Source organism: Calonectris borealis, chromosome 12, assembly GCF_964195595.1.
Source record: "Calonectris borealis chromosome 12, bCalBor7.hap1.2, whole genome shotgun sequence".
Classification (NCBI taxonomy): Eukaryota; Metazoa; Chordata; class Aves; order Procellariiformes; family Procellariidae; genus Calonectris; species Calonectris borealis.
The window spans coordinates 583,179-605,301 of NC_134323.1; the positions used below are offsets into that span (position 1 = coordinate 583,179).

The window sequence follows — 22,123 nt, forward strand, 5'->3', positions numbered from 1 at the left end:
GAAAGCCTGCAGCACGGCAAGCAATCCATCCCGAGGATGGAGCAGCCAAATTGTGGGTGTGAGGCCATCGGAGCTCACAGGAAGCTCAGATGCAGCTCCTGTGCTGGAACTGAACCGGCAGCTCACGTGCTGGCCCGGTGGCATCACAGCCCAGCCCTATTCCATGGGAGAGACTGTCCTCTTCTGCTCAAGGACTGTTCATGGAGCTTTCCTCCCCTTGGCCCTTTGGAATTCATGGTATGTGTCTTCCATCTCTCAGCTGCATGAAAATATTAATTAGTCTGTGGGTCGTAGGGTCAGGAACCAAGTTTTGTTTGTCTCGGGCTGGGAAACTACATAGTAGAGCACATAGTAAAACACAGCTCTTTTCCAGGTGCAAGCAGGAAGGTTGTGTCTGAGGCAGGAGGAGTCGTTACTAGCATTTTTTGGCACCAAGCTGGCAGTGGGATCTGTTAGAGTGCTCCAAGGGCAAGAGATCTGCTTACCAGTCCTGTTGCTAGAAGGAGGTCATAGGGAGCAGTGCACACACACACTTCTTGCATAAATAGGGCCACAGTCATAAAGATGAGGCTGATGTAAGTTGTATGGCATTGCTGTGCTGGTGCAAAAGTGTAGCTCTTCTGGGACAGGAGAAGGAGACGGTGATTATTCAGCTATTTTCCACTCTTGGTTTGGTTTTGGATTTTGAAACTCTCTTTTTGTTTCTAAAACAGTCTGGAGAAAAATCGCATTGGCGCCTGTGGGGCCACAAAGCTAGCAGAGGAACTTGCCAAGTGCCCGGAAATTCAATTCATAAGGTGAGCAGGTACCACGGAGCTCTGTGGCTGGGCATCGGCTCAGCAAGGGGAAGTTGGGGTGACCAGTCTTGGGACAGACGTGACCCACGCCGGCCTGCTGCCCTGGGTTAGCTGGCACGGAATAGGATATTGCAGGGGACGCAGACGCAAGCCAAGTAAGCTGAGGGTTTTCTAGGCCCCTCAGAAAGTCCTGGGAAAAAAGGACTGAAAAGCTTACTGGCTTTAAATGAGGTAAAAATGAAGAGCCAGTTGTGTAATGTCCCCATCAGGAAGTTTGTTGCATTTTTTCCTATAAGTTTTCTTTCTCCCTTTACATCTGATTTCACTTCAGATACATTCCTACCCTGTCCCACTCTGCCCTGGGATCCATATCTTGCAGATACTTGGACACCTGATTTTTCCCACTCCTTGTCATTGCTTCTCCAAACCCTGTGCATTAAACTCCACTAGAAACCTCTTGTAGGAGAGACCCACGCATCCTTCACTCATCTGAAAAGTCACTCTTCCGAGAGTGCCTCTGATAACTTTCTGGTAACACAGCTCCCACAGCCAAGTGTCTGCTCCCACCTGGGCTGTCTCTTTGGCCCAAAAGAGGCTCTGCCTTCCCCAAAGTGAGAGCAGCCCGAGAGTAACCACTGAGGAACGTTTCTGGTCCCGGCTGGAGTTTGTGTGCTTGCTCAGATTGGTGGACACAGCACAGCACGCAGTCCCTCTGGCTCCTCGGGGAACTCTGCTTCACAAGGTAGAGGCCCAGTATGGGAAGCTTTTGGGTAGACTCCACCAAATGAGGTAGATGAAGAAGGGTGGCTTGCGCGTAACTTGGTTCTTCCTCCCCGTTCTGAGATCCTGGTGGCCTGAGGACTTCTCAAAGCCTTGGTTTCTCTCCCAAGCTAGGTAAGTGAGTCCATCTCAACGGGTCGGCAGCTGCTGGGTTGCTGCTGTGTCGCTGAGATATGGCCATACCTTGCTCCTGTCTAACTGTCGGACCTGCTTTGATGAAAACTCAAAGCTGCCTCCTCTGCTGTCTTCGGCATGCCACCTCCTCGCCTACCACACCTAGTCCTACGGTAACACGTTTGCTTCGTTGTAGGCTGTGGGACAATCCAGTGCCCAAGGGCCTCGCTGAGACTTTGACGAGGCAAGATCCAAGACTCTGTTTCTCCTTCTACTAGCAAAGAGCCCTTGCCTGACGAGGAATTCCCTCTGTCTTCCATTGCCTTCAAAAATTGCACTGATGAACCCAGGAAGTCAAAGTTCCTACAATTAACAATTGTAACTATTAGGTCTTCCTTCGTTGCACTGAACCAAGTGTGAACACTTAGTGGTGTTTTGTTTCTTGTGAGCTTTTATTGTACAGAAAAGGAAAAGACGAAAGAATCGCTGCTGAGAAGGCAGTGTTCTTGGTGTAAAAACATTGAAACTCTCTTCAAGAGGATGAGGTGCATCTGTTCAGGCATTCAGAAAGCAAGCAGAATATTTCATTATCTTCGATCAAATTTACAACACATACAGGGTGTTCCAATAAAAGCATGCACATCCTCCAGGAGAGGATGTAAAATTATTTACAAAACTGTAAACTGTTCGCCCTGTTACAATTGCACTCAAGCAGGCTGTTTGAAAATTGTGTATAACTGTGTGTGAAATACCTCTGTGATTTTTAGGCAAAAAATGGTAATAATGTGTTTTTGTTCACTCCATGTCAGGCTCCTTTTCATACAGAATTGCCTCAGTTTCCTAGTAGAAACTTCAGGACTTTTGAAATTTCAGATCTTTGTCCAAAATGATCAATATTTGATAACATGGAAAGGCTGATATCGCCATAAATTTCAGTGAGAAACTTGAAAGTGCTGAGGTTGTAAAACAATTTGTAAGAAAACTGAGACTGTTCTGTGTGAGAGGAGACGCACTACTGACTATTTTCACATGGGGTTTTCTAGACCTTTGTGGAGTTTTTGGAAGACTTGATTGCACTGATCTCTTTGAGGTGAAGCGAGGGGTCGGTTAGCTTGAAATGTTGACCACCTGGTAGATCCTTCAAGCCTCTACTATCCCCTGAATCCCAGAGCCTTCGTGTCGCGGGGCAATGGATGTTAAACCTGTGGGAACTGGAGGGAGAAGATCCCAAACACCACGTTTGCTGCTCAGCGGAGGAGATGGACTACAGCGGCTCCTTGCACGTGTGGAAAGACAGCTTGAGTTGCAGGAGTGCGGCCCCATTGTTCTCACTATTTATTAAGTTGTTTTACAATGTTTTCCTTACGTGTTTGTGCTGTAAATATTTAATCCTTGAGTGGATTTATTTATGAAATTTTGTTTACAGTAGTGTTTGCCTGGGGAGACGTAACTGATCTGATTTGGGCAGGGCAGGCGTTTGGAATGAGATGGAAATGCTGGTCCGGCAAACCTTTGGGCAGAGGACATGGAGAGCTGGTGCCTGTTATCGCTGGGGGAGCCACTGTCCTTATTTAAAGATCAGACTCTGTGAGATACCAACATCGTTGCCTGGAGGTGGGACACATTTTGCAGAGACTGTACTCTGAAAAGGGTTTAAAAGCAACAACAAAATAAAAAAGGTAGTGAAATTCCTTATCAGGCCATAATTCAATGAAGTAATCAAGTACCTAAGATTCAAACACTGGAATTTAGGAAAAGCTTCACCAAACGTGGCTTCTGTTTTCATCCTCTATTGTCAGATCTAGTTTGCAGATGCAAACCTTCCTAGTACCCATCAAAGGAAAAGCGTGGCACAAAAGGCAGCGTGATCACGTACCGAAAGGTGTCTCGGTGCCGTTAGCCCTTCACAGCTTTCAAGGTGAGCGTGTTTGTCAGCTGGGCTCTTCTCTGGCCCTGGGCTCCTTTTGGAAGTACAAGAGGTTGGACAGAGTTTGCTGTTTCAGTCCAGGCTGTGAGCTGAAAATTCTTTTTTTCCTCCATTTTAAACATCATTTTAGTAGGACTAAGTACTATGTGTGATGAATGATAGAGTCTGAGTTTTACTCTGTGTGAAGAAGGGAAGTACTGGGATTGGACTTTTTAATGCACTTTATGATGGCCATTTTGCCATCTTCGATAGCATCCATAGCCAGAGCCTTTCGCTGTACCACAGGCCCATGTACCAGGGGGAAAACCAGAAAATATCACTGTCGAACAGATCTTTGTTCGGCTCCATTGCATCGCCTCCTGATGCCTCCTGCATTTGAACTTGTTCAGGTGTCACAGTAATTTATTTTCCTCCTTTACTGGTGTGAAACATGCCTTCTTGCGTATTGTTTTTCCTCCTTTTTTGTTGGGGAAAAATGTGCTTTAACTGAAAAACTAAGAATGCTGCTTTGATGAGTGCTTGACTGTTGAAGTCAGTTTTGCTTTCTGGATCTTGGGTGCTCACCCTAACTGGCTGCCTTGGGTAGAGCAGCCACTCTAGAGACATCTCTTGGGTTTGGATCACATCGTTGGATTGTTTTCCCTTGCAATGAAATGCGCTATTTAAAAATAAATGAGACCTGAGATTCCCCCCTGCAGTTCCCCTGACTCCCCGAAGTTAGGAAGCGTACATCTATACCATGAGGTTTGCAGGAACGTAACAAGGCATGCAACGAATGCTGCATGCTACAATGCAACTTCTCTCGACTTGAGATTAACGTGAAAGAGTGCCTCTGAAATCGAGATGCACACCTGCCTTTCTCAGGTTCTTCCCCAAATTCAGGATTAGCTCCCAGAGAGGCGTCTGTCTGCGCTGAGAGAGCGGCCCTCCCGCAGCAGCCGGGGAGGGACTTGCCGCATGGCACAGCATCTTTTCCAGAACACCAGGTGTCAGCAAAACCCCAAAAATGGGACGCGGTTGTCCGTAGTCCAGCGATTTCGGCTAAAACCGGGCTCTGTGCTATGTTTTGAGTGCGTGGGTTGCATTTTAAAAAAATGGAGATTCGGATTGAGTTGTACGTGAAACACCACCACGGTCGGTCCCTACTTTGTTTCCTAGGTCGAATGCCTGGGTCTTTTAGGCCACCCTTCCCCAGCGTGCTTCCCATTTTCACTGCGCTGCTGATGCCCATATTCCAGTGTGTGGTCGCGTCTGAAAGTTTCCAAGGGGAACCTGGAGGCTTTGTCCAATTTTGAGGGGTTAAATGAGTCTTCTGGTATGCAGGAAGACGTGAGGCCGTTGGGGATTGTGTGTGATGGCTGAATACCAAAACGATTCCCAAATAGATAATTAACGTGGGCCATTTTTAGAGCTGTTACTATTACGTTTCAGATTTATCACGGTCCAAAAATGGGAATGTGTCAGGATGCTCCGCACACCCCTATTGTTTCAGGCTGCCTGCAGTCTCCGGAAGACAATGTCTGAACGAGTCAGTACTGGTCTCATACACAGAAGGGATTTTGCCCCCTGAGACCACATCTTTAGAAAGAAATACACTGCTGTAAATAAACACACTGCTGGAGGGCGGTGAGGAGCCCGGATTTTGTGCTAGGGAACAGCCGGAGCCAGGCTGGGCCGGGCTTTCGCACACGATGGCTGCTGTTTTGTAGAGCTGGAAACGCAGCCGCCGTTTCCCCTCTGCTAAAACCAGTTCCAGGTAGCGCTGAACCTGCTGTGACTTGGACGCATCATGCTGGGCAGGAGAAAAAACACTGATTTTGGAGAAAATAGGCGCATTGGCATTCCTGAAATACTGGCTGCCTCTCCCTATTTCCCCCAAAGCGACATTTTAAGCCATGGGTGTGGAGGTAGGAGGGCAGGTCTGGCACAGACCCCACTTCTCCCGCTGAATTTCTCTTTCAGGCACAACCTTGTCCCTTCCTGTGATGGTTTCTGGCCGGGTTTACACAGGAAGAAGAGTTTTGCTCCTAAAAACTAGGCTCAGCTTTCAGTTGGATGTTGCCTGTCGAGTTGCCTGCACCGAGCAGGAGCATTCGTGACCTGTGAGCCCGTCTGCGTCCCCTGCCCCGCTCCTGGGTGCTGGGAAGGGAGCGGGGCTGGTGGAGGGGGGGACCTCATCCATGCTGAAAACTGACTCGGTGCCTTGAAACTCTTCTGCCTTTAACACCCCAAGCTGCAGGAGGGGGGAAAGCCGGCCAGGGGGGAATACGGGACTTGCTTATTTTGCCCGTGATCTTTAAAAGCATGAGCAGAGCCCATAGGAAAGGGCCCTGTGCAAATAAAGATGGTTTATTTAATCTGAAGCCTCAGAGGGAGGCTTTCCAATCTTATTACCCTATCTCCACATCAAAAATACTGATATAAATATCCCTGACGCCCGATGATGTGTCCGCCCAGTGTCGGGTGAGGTTGCTAATGGTAGGTTGGGTGCAAACCCCGGTGGTACCAGGCTGGAAGGGAAAGCACGCCGGGTCCTTGGGTCGAGCAGGGTGACGGGTAGGTGCGATCCTGGCCAGCCCGGTGCCTTGGGCTCCCCTCCACTTCTGGGGCACGCATTTGGGGCCCGCCTGTTTCCCTTGTTTAATCAGCTTTTCGCCATGGGAAGCGGCGTCAGCGAGCCACCGCGGGGCACAGGGTCCTGACCCGGACCCCGTACTGATTTTGGCAGGGTGATGCCAGCACCGGGAGCACCCACACCAGCTGGGCAGGGTGAACCCCGCTGGCATCCAGGCCGCACAAAATCACTGTTTTTTGGTTAAAAGCGAGAGGGTGTCGGTCCAACAAAGTTATGTTTTCATTGTAGCTGGCCGGATAACACGGAAAATAATTTTCCAGCCTTTCCATGCATTGTTTTTTTTATTTTTTTTAAAGCTTTTTTTTTTTTTTTTTTTTTTTTTTGCAAGGGGCGAAGCGAAAGAAACCAGCTGGGAAGTTTTGGGGTGGATCCTTTTTCTGTTTAATCCGAAACGCATGATGCTCGTCCGGGGGGCGGGGGGGAACCCACGCATGGCCGCGCCCGCCGCCCGCCCCACGCCATCACCGCCCACCCCCCCCGTACGGGGGGGGTGGGCGGTGATGGCGTGGGGCGGGCGGCGGGCGCGGCCGTGGGGAGGTGCTGAGCCCGCGGCCCCGCGGGAGCTGCTCGGCCCGGCCCGGCCCGGCCCGCAGCGGTGAGTACCGGCGGCCCCCGAGGATGCCGTGGGGATAACGGAGGGGCGCGGGGGGGGTGGGAGTGGAGGGCGAGGAGAGGGGACCATCCGGCTTGACACGGGTGGCTGAGCCAGTCCCACGGCGAGATCGTTCACCGTGGATCGGGTGGGTGGTGATAGCCGTGGGGGATGCCTGCCGGTGGGAGGTGGTGCTGGCCGGCATAACCCGGGTATCAGCCCCTGGACCTGCGGGGCAGTGTCCCCACCGGCTTGTCCTGGGGGTGCGTGGTGTCCCTTCTGCCCTCCATCCCCTGGGACAGACCCTCCATCCCCTGGGACAGACCCTCCATCCCCTGGGACAGACCCTTCATCCCTTGGGACAGACCTTCCAGCCCCTGCATCAGACCCTGCATCCCCTGGGACTGATCCCCCCCATCACTTTACGCTCCCCTTCCCCAGCCTGGGCCCCTCCGTTCATGCACGATGTAAAAGTTATCCTGCCCGTCCCCACTCTCTGTGTCCGCATCCACTCCTAAAGATGCCAACCAGATGCCCAACCCCCCAGACAAACGCCGGGGCATGGTGGCTTCGCTCCCCAAGGCTGGGGGCGCTTGGTAGGGGTTTTTCCTGGCAGCTGCCGCAAGCTCCTCTCCTTCTCCTCCGGCATCGAGTCGCGGAGGGGATCTGGCAAGCTGAAGGCTGGGGAAGCGCAGAAGCGCTTCTTCGGGAGCTGTTTGCAGCCCGATGCCGCTCTGGCTGGTGATGATATCCTCCGTGCAGTGCGTTTAGGGGGGGACCGAGAGGGTTTACGCTTGTGAATGGGCTGCCCCTCTCTCCTCTGCGCCCAGCAAGATGCCTCGTCCTCCGAGATAGCGGTGAGTGGAGCGTTTCGCTCGGCAGCGTGAGGGTGCTCGGAGGACGGCAGGCAGGGATGTGTTTTCCCATCAGCTCCGCCAGCCTGAGGACCTGATGCAATAAATCTCCGGGTGAGTAACCCTAATTTAGGCGAACGGCTGGATTAAAGCCAGCGGGGCTGTGGGGCTGGAGGACTTGGTGGGCAAACACACCCGTCGGAGCTGGTCACCGCAAGGATGGTGGAACAGGAGCTAGAGGTGAGTCAAGAGCTGAGCTTCGGTGGCAGAAACATCTCCGAAGGGCTGGGTCCTTGCTGCTGACTCCCCGAGAGCCTGAGCTGCTTCGCGGGAAGCAATTGGGAGGATCCCCGTGAACCTCGAGCACCAGATTTGAAGCCTCCTGGAGATGCACTTGACCCTTGCTGGAGAAGCCGGAGTCAGAATCAGGCGGTGCGAGCACAGCCCAGGGGTGCTCAGTACTGATATTGCTCCCCTCGTCTCCGGCAGCAGCCTCCTCCTGCAGGGCCAGGTACCGGGGGCTTTCACGCCGACGTGTGATACCACTGTGCTTTTCTGAGGTCAGAAAGTGTTTTGTTACGGGCCAGAAATCACATCCCATTGAAGCCTGTCGGGGGACAGGGAGCAGAGCAACGGGAGGAGGAAGGCTGGGAACAAAAGCTCGGGGCATGTGTAAAGGATCTGTTTTGAAGAACTGAGTCGGTGGAGGATGTTTTCCTGGAGTAGCCTCAGGGAAACGCTGCATTTGCTTTGGTTACAGCTGTGCGATAGCCTGGGACACGCATTTTCTGGTGGTGTGCATTTTTCTTTTTCTGCTGTTGCCACTGGAGCATCCCGGCTGGGCTAACGTGGAGGGAAGCACCCGGTGAGGCTCCCAGCTGCCCCCAGAACTGCACCTACCTGTGGTGCAGGCAGCCCCTAGCACTTGCCCTGGGCAGACGAGCAGTCCTGGAGCTGCCCTCCGAGAGCCCGGCATCCCTCACCACCCCGGGGCCGGGGTTTGCCGGCACCCTGCCTCCACCGGCGCTGTCGGCCACGCTGTTCCCAGGACCTGCTTGGTCGGGGTTCGCAGTTTGCATCTCTTGGACGGGTTGCAGACATCGCGCTGTAGCAATGTGAGGGTGGGCAGGGTCCTACGACTGCTGGTATTTGAGACGCTGGCTGTGACGCTTCTCCCTCCTCGCTGCCTTTCTGAGCTCGGTCTAAAGAGAAATGAGATCATTTAGAGCCGCATCAGCGCGTCTCGCCCTGGGGACATCCTTGCTCCTGGGGTCTGCGCTGGGGGACTGCAAGGGACCCTGTGCCGGTTGCTGGCAAGCCGGTGCAGTTTATAAAGCCATTGCTTGCGGGGAGTCAGGGGACCCCGGTGCCTGCCAGCGGCGAGGGGCACGGGCCCCGTGCACCAGGGTTTCCAGTGCGGAAAAATCCTCTTAGGGTTCAGCCGCCGGAGCTCAGCTGCGGGTGAAGATGCTCTCTGCCCTGGGGTGATGTCTCTGCCGTGCATCCCCCAGCAGTCCTCCTCTCCGCTCATCTTCCAGCGATCCTCCTCCCTCACCCCAAAACAGTGGGGTTATGCGGTGCTGGAGCGGCTGGTAGCTACCCTGTGATTTACCAGTCTGCCCAGTTGTATACTGGAATTGCATCGGCTTTGGTCGTCTTTTAGCAGTCTCAGTGTGGCATGTGAAGAGTCTGGGAGGAACAACTCCTTCTCTTGCTCCCGTTACAGCCGGTGGAAAGAGTTTCCCTGACTTCAGTGGAAACCTCTGCCCGGGGAAAGCTGGCCGGAGTCACTTGCGCCACCGTAAATCAGGGCTTGTTCTCCGGGAGCTGTTGGCGTGCCGAGAACGTAATACCTGGTTAATTGATGAAAAAGCAACACTTGCAGTCTCCTGTCCTGCTCCGGGGCTGCCAGCTCTCATAAGGAGCTCTTTATGTGAGAGCCTTGGCTTGCGTTCAGAGGCAGGGTGGGGGGAAAGGAGAAGAAAAGGTAAATTTTCTGGCACGGTGGAGTAGCCAGGCGTCAGAAACGGTGCTCCTGGCAGGATGCAAAACTGCAAAACGGCGTGAAAAAAAAGAATTGAACGCTTCCCCCCTCCAGAATCTTACAGTTTGTCTTTTAAACTTCTAAAATATCTGTTGAGGGGCCTGAGTCATCACTTTTTGCTGCTTTGGCTCGGTTTCCTGGCCGGTGGCTTTGCGAGGTTACTTGTTTGGATCGCAGGAGCAGGAGAAAAAGTAATTCCTGGGAACTCAGGTGATCATAACAATGTTGTTAAAACAGCAGAAAACCAAACAAACATAATATTCAGCAAGAAGGGCTCCACTTTTTATTTGCCTCCTGCTTTTGCTGAGATTTGGGTTTGGGAGGTGTCAGATTTTCTGCCTGTAAGCAGCAGGAAAAAGCTCACGTCTAAAATAGTCGCCTTCCCCCCAGCCCCGGATTTTCCGTCATCACAGGATTCCAGAAGCCGAGGATTCAGGAAGAAACATCAGCCATCGTGAGGCTGATTTCAAAAATGAGGCGAGCTGGAAACACAAGTTTTGCTGTTAAACAGCAAGTCCAGGGCTGCGCAACCATTTAAACCGAGTTTTATATTCCCTCCCAGTCTAAAGCTGTTGGGAAGGGGTTGAGAATTTATCAGACGTAATTCTCATTATAAGCCGCCGTATTTTTTGTATCGCTGGCATACAAATCCGTCTCCGGGTGAAGCTTCGCACGTCAAGCGGCAGCATCTCTGCTGCAAAGCAGGCCGATAAAATACAATTCTTCAGGAAAAGCTGGGAGCGTAGCGATGAGCCCACCCTGCCTGCGGGGTGAGGGTGGGCTCCAGCCCACGGGGACATCAGCGGTGCTCTTTGTGGCTTGGTGTCGGCGTGCGGGTGCAAATGAGCATTGCACGTAACTACCATTAATTAATATTTATTTATGTTATCAGGGGAAGGGCCCTGAAGCTGTGGCTGCTATGGGGGTGAAATGGTGCAGGGGCTGGAGGGACCTGCATGCCTGTCCAGTGCCGGGGCCGCTGGCGCGGCCTTTCTGGCTGGCATGCTTGTGATTCTGGCATGCGGTTACGTTAGAAAGCAGTTAAAGCTATTTCTCATCACTTAAGTGATGATTTTTTCTTCCCCTCTCACATGTGATATATGGTGTTGGCTGGAAATAGGAATTCAATTAAAATTCAGAAAGCCAGCATTTTTGTTTTCAGTAACTTAGAAAAGCCTTTAATAAGTTAAACAGCCAGTATCCATTAAGCATCCTTAAAATGCAGGAGGTTCCCTCTGCACCCGCGAGGGAGCCCCGCTGCCTGCACGTCCTTTACAGCCCGGCCGCCTTCCTCGCGGGGCTGCCCGGCTCCTTTACATTGCGTAGGGTCTGGCTTTAATTAAGTCAACTTTTTCCTCCAAATCTGGTTGTTGAAACAGATATATCCCCCCTCATCGGGAGAGCATGCCCAGCTCTTGTACGGCTGCTGTAGTGTCGGGGTGGGAAAGTTTTAATGCAGTGGCTGGAAGTGAAAATCTGCCCAAAATCCTGAGAGTGCCTTCTCCTCCCTCCCTGCGTCTCCTGGTCTGCTTGTTTGTCCCACCCGGAGCACGCGTCCGACGTGAGCACCGCTGCCGCGGGGCGGTGAGCGAGTCCTCTTTGGCATTCGCCTCTCTCGGCCGGAGCCTCCGCGGGTGCTGCCTGCGCCGGGCTGCTCCTGCGGCACCCAGCCTCCCGCTGGCCCGCGGCCAACGGGCAACGTCGCTCTCTGCTCCGGCACGGCGAAGGGAAGTGGCTGCCCCGACAGCGGCAGCGTGTGAACGCCGCGGGCGCGGAGCTGACGCGTAAACCTTCTCCTTGGGTCTGCTTTGCAGGGCGGTTGTGCGCAGCGTTTGATGCGATCGCCAGGATTCACAGCGACATCACGATGTTTTCTGCCCTAAATCACAGATTTCCCTAAACTGAGCCCCAGAGGAAGCCTGTAATCAAGCGAAAATGTGCAATCTTCTCAGCGTATCTAAGCCAAATACGCGTTTGCCAGCGGAGACTGCCGTGGGGTCGGTCTGCGCGGCTTGGCTTGTCCTGCGCGCCCTTAACGGAGGATGCTGCTACGCTCTCGTCTTGCCCTGCCCCTCGCTTGCCCTTTCTCCATTTCTGAGCAGCAAGCCCAGAGCTGCTGCTGCTCCAGAAACCGCACATGGATTTGCGAGCAGGACGTGCAGCGGGTGCAGGACGTGCAGCGGGTGCAGGGCATGCAGCAAGCGCAGGGCATGCAGCAAGGCTGGGCTCTGCCTCCGGCAGAGGCACCCATGGTGCAGCCGTGCGAGCCCCTCTTTTTTCTCTCAGGTTTAGAGGAAATACTTTTTTTTGTTTTATGTTTTTGCCACTTCTCGAGCGCTCTCCCGAGACGCGCTGGGTCCCTGCAGCTCCTCCAGACCCGGCAGCAGCGGCGCTGCCTCCCGCCGCACGTCACCGCTGGGTGCGGAGGAGCGAGTTTTGCTTTCGTTTGCTGGGCTGGAGCCCTTTGCTTTCCGCCGGGGGAGGAATACGGAAACACCTTTGCCGTCGGGAGCCCGAGGGCCCTGCGCTCTCTGGAGCGCTCGGCTCTCCTGCTCTTCAGGGCTCGTGATTTCTTGCCGGTAAGCGGTTTTAGATACTTTGGGGACAGCGCAATGACATTTTAAGACTTCCTCCGGAGAGCCTTGGAGAACGAGTGCTGTTCCCTCTGCTCCCCCGGTGCCAGGGCAGGCTCTGCCCGAGGGCGCAGGTCGGTGCCAGCCAGCTGGCACCCGAGGCTGCCTGCGCGCGGGAGCACGTAAAGGGGTTTGGTTTTACTCGCGCACCCCTGGCTTACTGAGATCCCCAGTTTCGACGTCTCTGCGGGTGCGAGCCCCTCTGCGAGGATGTGGGTCCTGCAGCAGTGACCGGGCAGCGGCCGTGTCCCCACCGTGGCGGGGGGACCGGCCCCCCCCGGAGGGATGCTGCCGGAGGTATGGGACCACTGCGGAGGCTGTTGCCTTTCCCGATGCCCTCCCGGGGGACGGCAGCTCCCCTTAGCTCCGGGGCGGCTGCTCGGGGCAGAGCAGCCCCAGGGCCCTCCAGCTTCTGCTTGGGTGGGGGAAGCAGCCAGGGTGGCAGGTTTGGGTGGTAGCACGGGGGGATGCGGAGGATCCTTGGAGACATCGTCAGGGCTGCGTGGCGATACGGGGAGAGGGGTGGGACTGCGTGGAGGAGCCTTGCTCCCACCCTGCGGGTCCTTCATCAGGAACTGGTTTCTTCGCTGGGGCCGCTCTCTCCCAGAGTCCGGCAGCCGCTTTGCACCCGTGGGGATGGCAGAGGCAGCTGAGGTGGTGGATTTGTGCTTGACATCGGCGGCGGCTGCCTCAGCTCTGGACTGGGCAGGGGAAGTGCTTTTGAGTGGCTTTTCGGGTGATGCTGTTTTCAAAATGAGACGAGCGGTGGATGGTGCTGACGAGCCCTGTGCTTTACAGGCAGCACAGGGAGCCCCCGCGCTCGCGGGCCCGGGCAGGGGGATGGTTACTCCCATCCGCCCGGCTTCTTCCGAGCATCTTCCCTAGCTCCGGCTGCCGGCAGCTCTCTTCTCAGCCCTGAATCCCAACAGGCGGTGGTCAGCCTTGGGTCGGACCCTCGGGTGGGGGAGAGGGGAAACGGCACAGAGCAGCGAGGGGCTTTGCCCGAGGAGGAGGTCTGTAGAACGCAGAAAGCAGGACGGCCCCATCCTCTCCGGCTGTGGCGGGGTGGCTGCGTGCCGCAGCCGAGGTTGGGGCCGCGGCGCCTTGCGGAGCACCCGCGGCCTGCGAGGTCTTCGTCTGCTGAGTGCCGTTGTTGGTGATGCACGAGCAGCAGAGGAGCTCTGCCAGCGTGAGGGACCGTAAATAATGATGTCTCCCAGTCCCCTTTCCGTCGAGGGTCTTGTGTGCCGGCCCTGCTAATGTGATTACGCTGGTATTATGGCGTGATGTGTTATGCTGTTACGGTACGCCGACACTTGTCAGTGTCCCGCCTCTGTGGGGCACCGGGGAAGCCGATGCTGCAGCACCCTCGTACGGATGGAGCGGTGTCCCCTTGCGTCCCACGGGATGCCTGGGAAACGGCAGTCGGGCAGGGGATGCTCCCGTCCCATGGCCTGGTGTGTGCCCGAGCCCCCTCGGCGGGTCCTGCCTGCCCGGTGGCCCCTGCCTGCTGTCACGGCTGAGCTCCCAGCCAGGGCTGGGCTCCCAAAGGGCGTTCCTGGGCCATCCGGCAGCGGCACCCATGGGTGGGACAGGCTGCGTCACAGCTCCTATCCTCACACCGCGTAGCTCCTTGCGAGCCGGCTGCCGGCGGGGTGTCCGGAGGCAGGGCTGCAACGTCCCCGCTGCCCCCGAGCAGGGAACTAAGGCGGCTTTACCTGGGGTGTCCCCGGGACAGGGACCGCTGGGAGGTCCCCGGGAGGTTTTATGGCTTCCGCAGGTTCCCTTTCACCCATCACTTATCCCGGGCAGGGAAGCAACGATCTTTCCCCCTGCATCCAGCTGAAGAAGCTGGATGGGGCTCCCAAATCCACGAGTCAGGGGTGCATGACCCAAGGCTGCAGAGGGAGCGACGAGCATCCCCATGGGCAGGTCCTTCTGCATGGGAAGTGCTTCTTTCTTCAAAGTTACGACCCCAGATTTATTGATGCTTGGACGTGGCTCAGTGGGTCGTGTCCCCATTATCCCTCCGGTTGCTCTCTGGAGATGGATCTCCAGATGAACTCTCCTGGTGAAACTCTCCCTGCATGGTCAGGGTGGGATCCCGGCACCCCTGCCTGCCCCGGGCTGGGCCTGGGGTGCTGGGATCCATCTCACCTAATTGCCACTTAATTGCCACAAGGCTAATTGCTGTGGTTTCCCTGGGAGCTGGGGGAGAGGATGCTGCAGGCTGTTTGAGACCCCGCGTGGGGTACAGGTACCCCCCGAAGTCTCTCTCTGGGGACTGCCGAGGGACCTGGGGCTTTTTCTGCCTCATTTTTCAGCTGGGATCTGCATTGCCCGTCCCGCTCCCTGCCCAGTCCTGCTGCAAATCCTGGCTCTCTCCCTTCTCTTCTTCACCGCCCCGGCCCCCTCCGTCCTGGGTGCTACAGGCGGTGCCTGGCCTGCGCGTCCCCATCCCTCCCAGGGGTGAGCAATGGTTTGAGGTGGGAGCTTAATGGGAACGTAGCTTTGGGTTGATTCAAAGCAGCCCTTGGCAACTGGTGTGGGGTCTCGGTGAACGCCTGGGCTTAAACAAAAGGTTTCACATGCAAATAGAAGCACAACGGTGTTGCAGTCCCCGGAGCTTCCTGGTTTCTGTTTTGGAGGGGCATTTTGCAGTTACGTTGTCTGTCTGGCCCCAAAGCCCGGGTCCCTCCAACGGTGTCGTTATGGGGGTGCTGCAGGTTGCGGCTCAGCCAGCCCCGGAGAGATGCTGCAGGGTGCGGCAGGATGGGCTTCTCCTCGCCGCTGCCAGCCTGGGTGTCCTAATGCTTTCCACACGTTGGCTCGGTGCTGGGCGAGTGGCCCCATGTCCGGCCCCGCTGGCACCCACCTGCCCCGTCCTCAGACTCTGCCGTGTCCCTTGTCCCCAGCGCCTGGAGCAGCCTGGGTGGCTTTATTTGCACTGGGGAGCAAAGGAAGGGCCGGGGCTGTTCCTTGGCCGGTGGTGGCCGCTCCGCGGTGTTGGCGACGGAGGGACTTTCCCCGTCCTCCGGCCCTGGCACACCCCATGAGACCAACTGTGGTTTGGGAAGATCTTCCCGGGGTGGGCCCTGCTCTTTGATGGACATCTGAGCACCAAGGGCACGGGACAGGTATGGGCTGCCCTTTGCCAAGCGATGCCCTCTTGGGCAGGTACACAGGAGGATGGGGCTGCCGGGGTCAGGTGAGGGAGCAGGATCAGCCCCGCTTTCTTGGCCAGCCCTGATCTTGCTAAGAAGCACAACTGAGCCCCCCCGGGGACCCCAATGCTGGTGCTGCTGGCTGGGCGAGGGCCGGGTGCGTGTGCTAAGCCGGGGGTCTGGGTGGCAGCCGCGCTCCACTCCTTGCTTTCACCACGTGCCTTTAGGAAGGATTTTGGGGACACTGGGTTACTCCTCGCTAGACTGTCCCAGCTCCTTGCAGAGCCGGTACCTGCCAAAGCCGACCGTTCGATTTCAAATTGGTTTAGAGCTGTCCAACCACAAAAAAGGGGTTTGAACCCTTTCCCAGTCCGGTAAAGCTGCCTTTCACCCTCTCCCCCGTGATAAATTCATTTCGCTGTCACCAAACGGCGTTGTGCCATATTAAAGCAAAGCAGAGATCGCAGCGAGATGGCAGGTGATGGGACATTTCAACCCACCGAAGACTTCTTTCCACCAAAGACCTCTTTCCCTTGAAAGTGCCTGAACGCAAGAGGTGCCGCCGGGATGGACTTGTGTTCGGTGCCTTGCTCTGGGACTCCGGCCCATCCTCCCTTTCTGCCTCAGTTTCTCCCTTGGGCTTTTATTCCTTTGCCTTGTAGGACTTGGGAAAACCCCCTTGCCTGTCCCGGTGCCTGGCTGGGAGGTCGTGGTCTCCGACGCAGCCGGGTACGGCCGCCCTCTTCGTGCAGCATCTTCTCTTGCTGGCTGGGAAGCGGGGACACAACCCTTCTGCAGGGGCTGAAACGTGAAGCCGCTCTGGTGCCGCGGGGTTTGCCTCGGGGTTCTCCTGCCATTTGTGTCTCCCAGGACACCCCAAGTGACTTTGCGTAGCTCTGCTGATCGTCACCCACCGGAGAAGCTTGCCTGGGTGCTGCTCGCGTTCGGCTCGGCTTGGCTGCCTACACCAGCACCAAACCGTGCCAAGGTTTGGGGGCCTTTCTGGGGACAGCAGAGGTCCGAGAGGAGCTGGGCGTTGTGGGTGACTATTGCCTGGGCACAAAGTGAAGCAGCAGCTGTGGTGGCCACCAGCCACCAGCCTTGTCACGCCTCGCTTGGGATGGGATTTCGGAGCACCGGTGCGAGAAAACCAGCTGTTGGCACGAGCAGCGCTACCCATTGAAGCATCGTTAGGCACGGTTTCCATCAGGAAGGGTTCACTGGGGAAATTACTTAATTATGTTGTCCTGAAACCCTTTTTCCCACTGTATCAGGCCCCCAGAATTTCTCAGTGCAGTCCCCTTGGCTCCTTCTGTCAGGCAGGGCTGTGGGACGCGCTCACAGCGTGCCAGCCTGGAAACCAGAGCCCAGCCTGGACATCCCCCTGTGCCGGCTCTACCCCAAATCTCCGGAAATTTGGGAGAATTTGAGCTCAGTCCCAGCTGTGCTGCCCGCGCCGGGGTGCTCGGAGGCAGTTTTCAGCCTTTCCCTGCCTCGCAGGAGAGATGAAGGTCCTCTGACGGTGGTGGGCACCCAAGGCACATCCTTGCGGGGAGTTTTCATGTGCAAGCATCCCCTTTGTGCCCCCCCAGCCTGCTCGCCCGCGGCAGAGGCATTTGCTGGTGAGGGGACCGGCAGCACGGTGCTGTGTACATGACTAATTGCACGTGCATTCAGAAGGTAACGAGGCTGTTATTAAGACCAGGTGCAGGCTGGTGCATCCACCGTGTTGCCTAGGCGAGACTGAAAGGCAAACATTTTTGCTTTGCAAAATAATTCTGGAGATGACTGTATTCGTTGACAGGAGGGAGGAAAGCGGCCGGTGCGGGTTTTGATGGCGTGGGGAGCTGCGTCGGGCATCCATCACGGCGCATCCCGGCTTTTCCTGGCATCTCCGGCTCCGTGTGTGCCGTGTTTCAGCTTTTCTGCTGCTCTGGGCAACCGGTTTCTGTGTGCTCCCGCTCCTCTCCTTTGCTTCAACCTTCTGACAACCCATTTTCACCGGCTCTTCACCCTCCCGCGGGTACCGCTGCTCTCCCGCTGTGCCTCCACTGCCTGTAAGCTCAGATTTGTGCTTTAGAGGAACCCAAATTTACCTGCTTGATGGTCCTCCCTCTCATTTTCCCCTTCCAGAAAATGAATTTGCTTCTACAATTGCAGTAGGCTGTAGTGGGGCAGCCCGAGTGGGTAAACTGAGTCACGGGTGACTTCTGTGGGGTATTACAGAAATCATGGATCATCCCAAAGAAGGGAAGGGGCATCCCCGAGAGGGACCCCGAGGGACTTTGCACCAGTCACTGCTGGACATTGGTACTTCTGGGGCTGTTTCAAATATGCCTGGTATTCCCTGTGAAAATAAGTCTGATTTCTTTAAGGAGAGGAGATCACTGAAGTTTGACGACACTGTTAATATTTAAAAAAGCCCCCAAAATGTTTCGCTTAAAGCACAGTGGCATGGCTTATTTTTTTTCCTCTCTTTTTTTCCTGATGATGTTTAAAATGGGGCCTCAGCGTGGCCCGAGCGACCGCTTCTCCCGGGGCTGCTCTTCTGCGGAGGGAAGGGAACCTCCCAGGGCAGAAGTCGGTTTGTGAAAGAGATAACGCCGTCCCCTCCTCCTCTTTCAGGTAAGAGAGGGTAAAAAGATCCCAGGGCTTCCAGCCAGCCCTCCTGCACTGTGCTTTGGGGATCTGCTGTAGAGACTGGGGGGGCCGTGGGGTGAGGAGGAGGAGGAGGAGGAGGAGAACATCTGTGTGTGTCGCTCTGGGGCTCCCAGATGTTCCTCTCAGATATTCTGGGTGGCCCCAGGGCACTGGCCCCCAGCCAGTGAAGCCACTCGCTGCGTGATGTTGTGGAGACGGAGCAGCTTGGAGGTGACCAAGTCATGGAGGAAAAAGCACTTGAAGGTTACAAAGCACAAAGATGTGTCCGGCTCAGGAGGACCGGGAAGCCGGAGCCCGGAAAGGATTTGGGGACCATGTCCCTCCACCCTGGTCCTGCTCTTGTGACTCCACTTCAGGCATCTGCTGTGGCCAACGGCAGACGGGTCCGTGGGGCAATCGGACCTTCTGCTTGTCCCAAGCCCTCTCATCGGTAGCCTGGCCGTGTTTTGGCAGGAGACCACGTGTCTGTGTGATCGGCACGAAGCCGGCAGCTGGGATTGTACGTCGGGAGAATATTTGGCCGCAGATGCCAAGCGAGTCACAGGACTTTGTTGAGGGCGGCGAACGCGGGGAGAGGAGAACAGAAAAAGGAGGAGAGACTGGAATACAGATGATGGCGAGCCGGCTCTTTCGGTGCCAGCTCAAATCCCCCCCGAATTCAAAGCATTTTCTGGGGGTTAAAATGCCACCGGCTCGCTGAAGCCTGGTGGTGCCTCAGATGGGAAGCCCGTGGCTGCTGCCGAGGCTGCAGGGGCCAAACCCCTGCCTGGCCCCGCGGAAGGTGCTGGATCCCTGCCGGCGCAGTGGGAGGAGAGGTGGCCGCGGCTCTCCGGCGGGGAGGAGGCGGCTCCCGTGGCCGTGCCCTGGTGGCATCACCACCTTCCGCCCCTGCCACCTCTCTGAGCGTTACCCTTTCCGTGGGGTTGTTTGGGAGCCAGCCTGGCTGGGAAAATGACTTTTTCATTTAAAGTAATTACTTCTTGGCTGAATCAGGACGGTTACGCTCCTCAGGGTTTTATACCAGGACTGGAGCTGGGGGGAAGGAGGAGCCCGAGCCGTGACTCGGGAGAGCTGCCCATCTCTTTGGCATCTCCATCCCTGGACCAGCAGCTCCTCGGTGGAAAATCATCTTTACTGGGATGGTGGTGAAAGGGGTGGCGGCATCTTCCTGCTGCCTTTTGCCTTCTTGGGGAGGGGGCAACCGCAGGATTTTGTGCTTGGCACCCGTGAGATGGCATCAAGCTCTCACAATTGGCACCTGGGGGAGCAGCCACTGTCCCAGTCCCTGATTTTGGGTGCCTGGGTGGGGAGTGTGTCCATGCAGGGGACCAGGTCTCTGCCCTCGGCTGGCCCTGCCGGCGCTGGCCGCCTCTCCTCTTCCCCGAGCCCGTTTTGACCGTGCGCTCCCCCGGGAGCGCGGCAGGCTGAGCGCAGGGGCTGGAGCGCAGGCGATGTGCAGCGCGCCGAGAGGATGTTTTGGTGCCTGCCAGCCCTGGGAAAAAGCTTTTTCCACTGAGTCATTTGCTGCCTCTGCTTTTTGTGAGACGGTGCCGAGATTTGGGGGAAGGGGAGATGGAAAAACCCAGCCCAGATCTCCCTGCTCCGGCAGGACCAGGTCCACGCCAGCACAGCTGCCCCGTGTTTGCTTTTCAGAGGGAGCGGCAGACAGACAGCAGCATAAATAGAACAGGCCCATCTATTTTAAGACATCAATTGCATGATCTGTGCGTTAAAGAAAAAAAAAAAAAAAAAATATCTTTGTTTTAGCTGCAACTGGCAAGACGGGCTTGAGAGGAGCAGAGGCAGCTCCGGCGGGGACGGGCGTTTGGGAGCCATCGCCCCAATGGCCGCAGGGGCTTTGAGCCGGGAGGACTTTTTGCTTCTGCCTGTGTTTCCCCGTGAAGTCGCGGCAGATGGACCGTTGCCCACACGTGCTGCTGGCTTGGTGTCGCGCTGCTGGGAACGGGGAGCGACGGCATGAGATGTGCTTGGTCTGGGTCGGGGAAGGGGTGTGAGTGCTCTTTCGGTGATGTACACGTGTGCGCCAGCCAAGGATGGGGATTTTCTTCTTCTGGAGATGTTTCTGGGTTCCTGCGGAGCTGAAATGATTGCACTGATTGCCCTGAGCCGCGGGCCGTGATGAAGAGCTTGCATTTACTCTTGGGGGTTAAAATCAGGCTTGTTTTGGGTGACTTAGTGCCAAGCAGAGATGTTGGCAGGTAGGAGAGGAGGGCTCAGAGCCTTGGAAGTGAGAGCCGTTTTCCGCTCAGTTTTCATCACAGCTGGGGTTGAGGGCTCAGAGCGGCCGGCGGCGAGCCCGGAGCTCCCTCTCCCATAGCCACGTAGGGGATGGGATCACCCCATCCCTCTCCCCCATCCCCATCCCAGCTTGGAGGTTGAGCTGCAAGGGAAGGGAGCAGCAGCACAGCTCCCAGCACCGCGAATGCTTGTAAATACTCATGCCTGGGCAAAACAAACAAATGATATGAATTGGGGTTTCGATGCCAAAGAGCAGCAGATGGCTCATCAAGGCGGGGGAGGGTGATGTTTGGGGTTTTCAGGTAAAGTGGATGAGCCAGGAGCTGCTCTTGAAAAAGAGGGCTACGGCAAAAGGTATTGAAGCAGCTGCTGAAAAGAGCGCTTTCTCCAATAGCCGCCCCAGCCGCAAAGGTTTATTGGCATAACTTAATCTGAAAATGCTTTTTCTTTTCTTTTTTCCCCCCTTTTCTCTGTTGAAGGCCTTTGATGGTTTCTGCTGAGTAAACTGCACGTCAGAAGGCAAAACTGTCATGTAGGATGGGGTTTTGCACTAATAATGGTATAAAACACATTTATCTCTGCTTTGGTAGCGGACTTTTGGTAAGCTGTTCTTATAACACAGGGGTTTTTAAATCATCCCGTACACCAGGTCACATTGGTGGTTGTCACATTTGCCTTGCTCTTCTGTGAACCAACTAACGCTGCTTTTTAATTGCTGCCAGAGCCACTGCTTTCTGCTGGGCTGGTGAGTTGGGTGGAGATAGGGCTGAACCAGGGCTGGAGCTGCCCTCCACCCCACTCGACGATTTGCCTGTGACGGTTTGGGGGGCAGAGCTCAAGTTTGGCCCTCATAGCTTAGGTCCATGGTTCGTGGCTTGGGACCAGCCAGACGATGACCAGTTTTTGTGCTGAAAGATGATGTGGAAGTGTAGTTCCTCCCCCCAAAAAAAAAGCCAACATGCTGGAAGAAGAGGTTGGGGACCCCTCCTCCCTCGGGGGCTAAGCAGAAGACGTTACCTTTCCTTGAAAATCTGCTATTTATGGAGCAAAACCCAAGGCAGGTTGTAGATGATCTCCTGGGCTCCCACTCAGGATGTCTGCCTGGTGTGGTGGCCACGTGGGGATGGTGACTGGGCAGGGCGGATGCTCTGGAGCCAGGAAAGCCTCGTAACTTATTGAGTTTAACTTAGAGCATGAGGCTCTGGATGTGGCCTCTCTGTCTGGCCCCAAGCCACCAGCGCCGACAGCGTTTTCTGCCTTTCCACTTGCACTGAAGTTTCTCTCCATTCTCGTGTCCCACAGACTGCCTGGAGCTGCTGCCGCTGGAGTCCATGGCGTACACCGTGACTTCCACGCCAGCGGGGCCCGTTGGCTCCCAGTACTGCGTCTGCAAAGTTGAGTTGTCCATCTGTGGCCAAAACCTGCTGGACAGGGATGTCACTTCCAAATCCGACCCCTTCTGCGTCCTCTTCATGGAAGTTAATGGGAAGTGGGTGGAGGTAAGTCCTGAAGTTGTGTGGATTTCCACCTCCTGTGGTTTGCCCGTGATGGTGTCTCTTCCCTTTGTGCTCCACTACAAGGCTGGTCCTCGTTCCTCCCCGAGCAGGGGTGGAAGTTCTGGTCCTCCTGAGGCTGTGCGCGCGGTGCCGGTGTGTTAATTATT

The 22,123-nt window shown here is 55.8% G+C and overlaps 2 protein-coding genes across 19 annotated transcripts in view; both read left to right on the top strand.

The window, feature by feature from the left end:
* The window catches only part of NLRC5 (NLR family CARD domain containing 5), a 54,211-nt gene extending 47,632 nt beyond the window's left edge, over positions 1 to 6,579 (top strand). For all 9 annotated transcript variants that reach the window (XM_075160787.1, XM_075160793.1, XM_075160791.1 and 6 more), the window contains 2 exons: positions 714 to 797; positions 1,888 to 6,579. In XM_075160787.1, coding sequence (XP_075016888.1) covers positions 714 to 797; positions 1,888 to 1,969 — 166 coding nt within the window. In that variant the 3' untranslated portion in view covers positions 1,970 to 6,579. The remainder of the gene's footprint in view (positions 1 to 713; positions 798 to 1,887) is intronic.
* Positions 6,580 to 6,765: 186 nt separating this feature from the next.
* CPNE2 (copine 2) overlaps positions 6,766 to 22,123 on the top strand; it is a 61,082-nt gene continuing 45,724 nt past the window's right edge. For 6 of the 10 annotated variants that reach the window (XM_075160804.1, XM_075160801.1, XM_075160800.1 and 3 more), the window contains exons 1-3: positions 12,232 to 12,322; positions 13,464 to 13,575; positions 21,763 to 21,959. In XM_075160804.1, coding sequence (XP_075016905.1) covers positions 13,536 to 13,575; positions 21,763 to 21,959 — 237 coding nt within the window. In that variant the 5' untranslated portion in view covers positions 12,232 to 12,322; positions 13,464 to 13,535. Of the gene's footprint in view, positions 6,849 to 12,230; positions 12,323 to 13,463; positions 13,576 to 18,056; positions 18,166 to 21,762; positions 21,960 to 22,123 lie in introns of those variants that run through there. The other 4 variants (XM_075160799.1, XM_075160798.1, XM_075160809.1 and 1 more) reach the window with 4 other exon arrangements.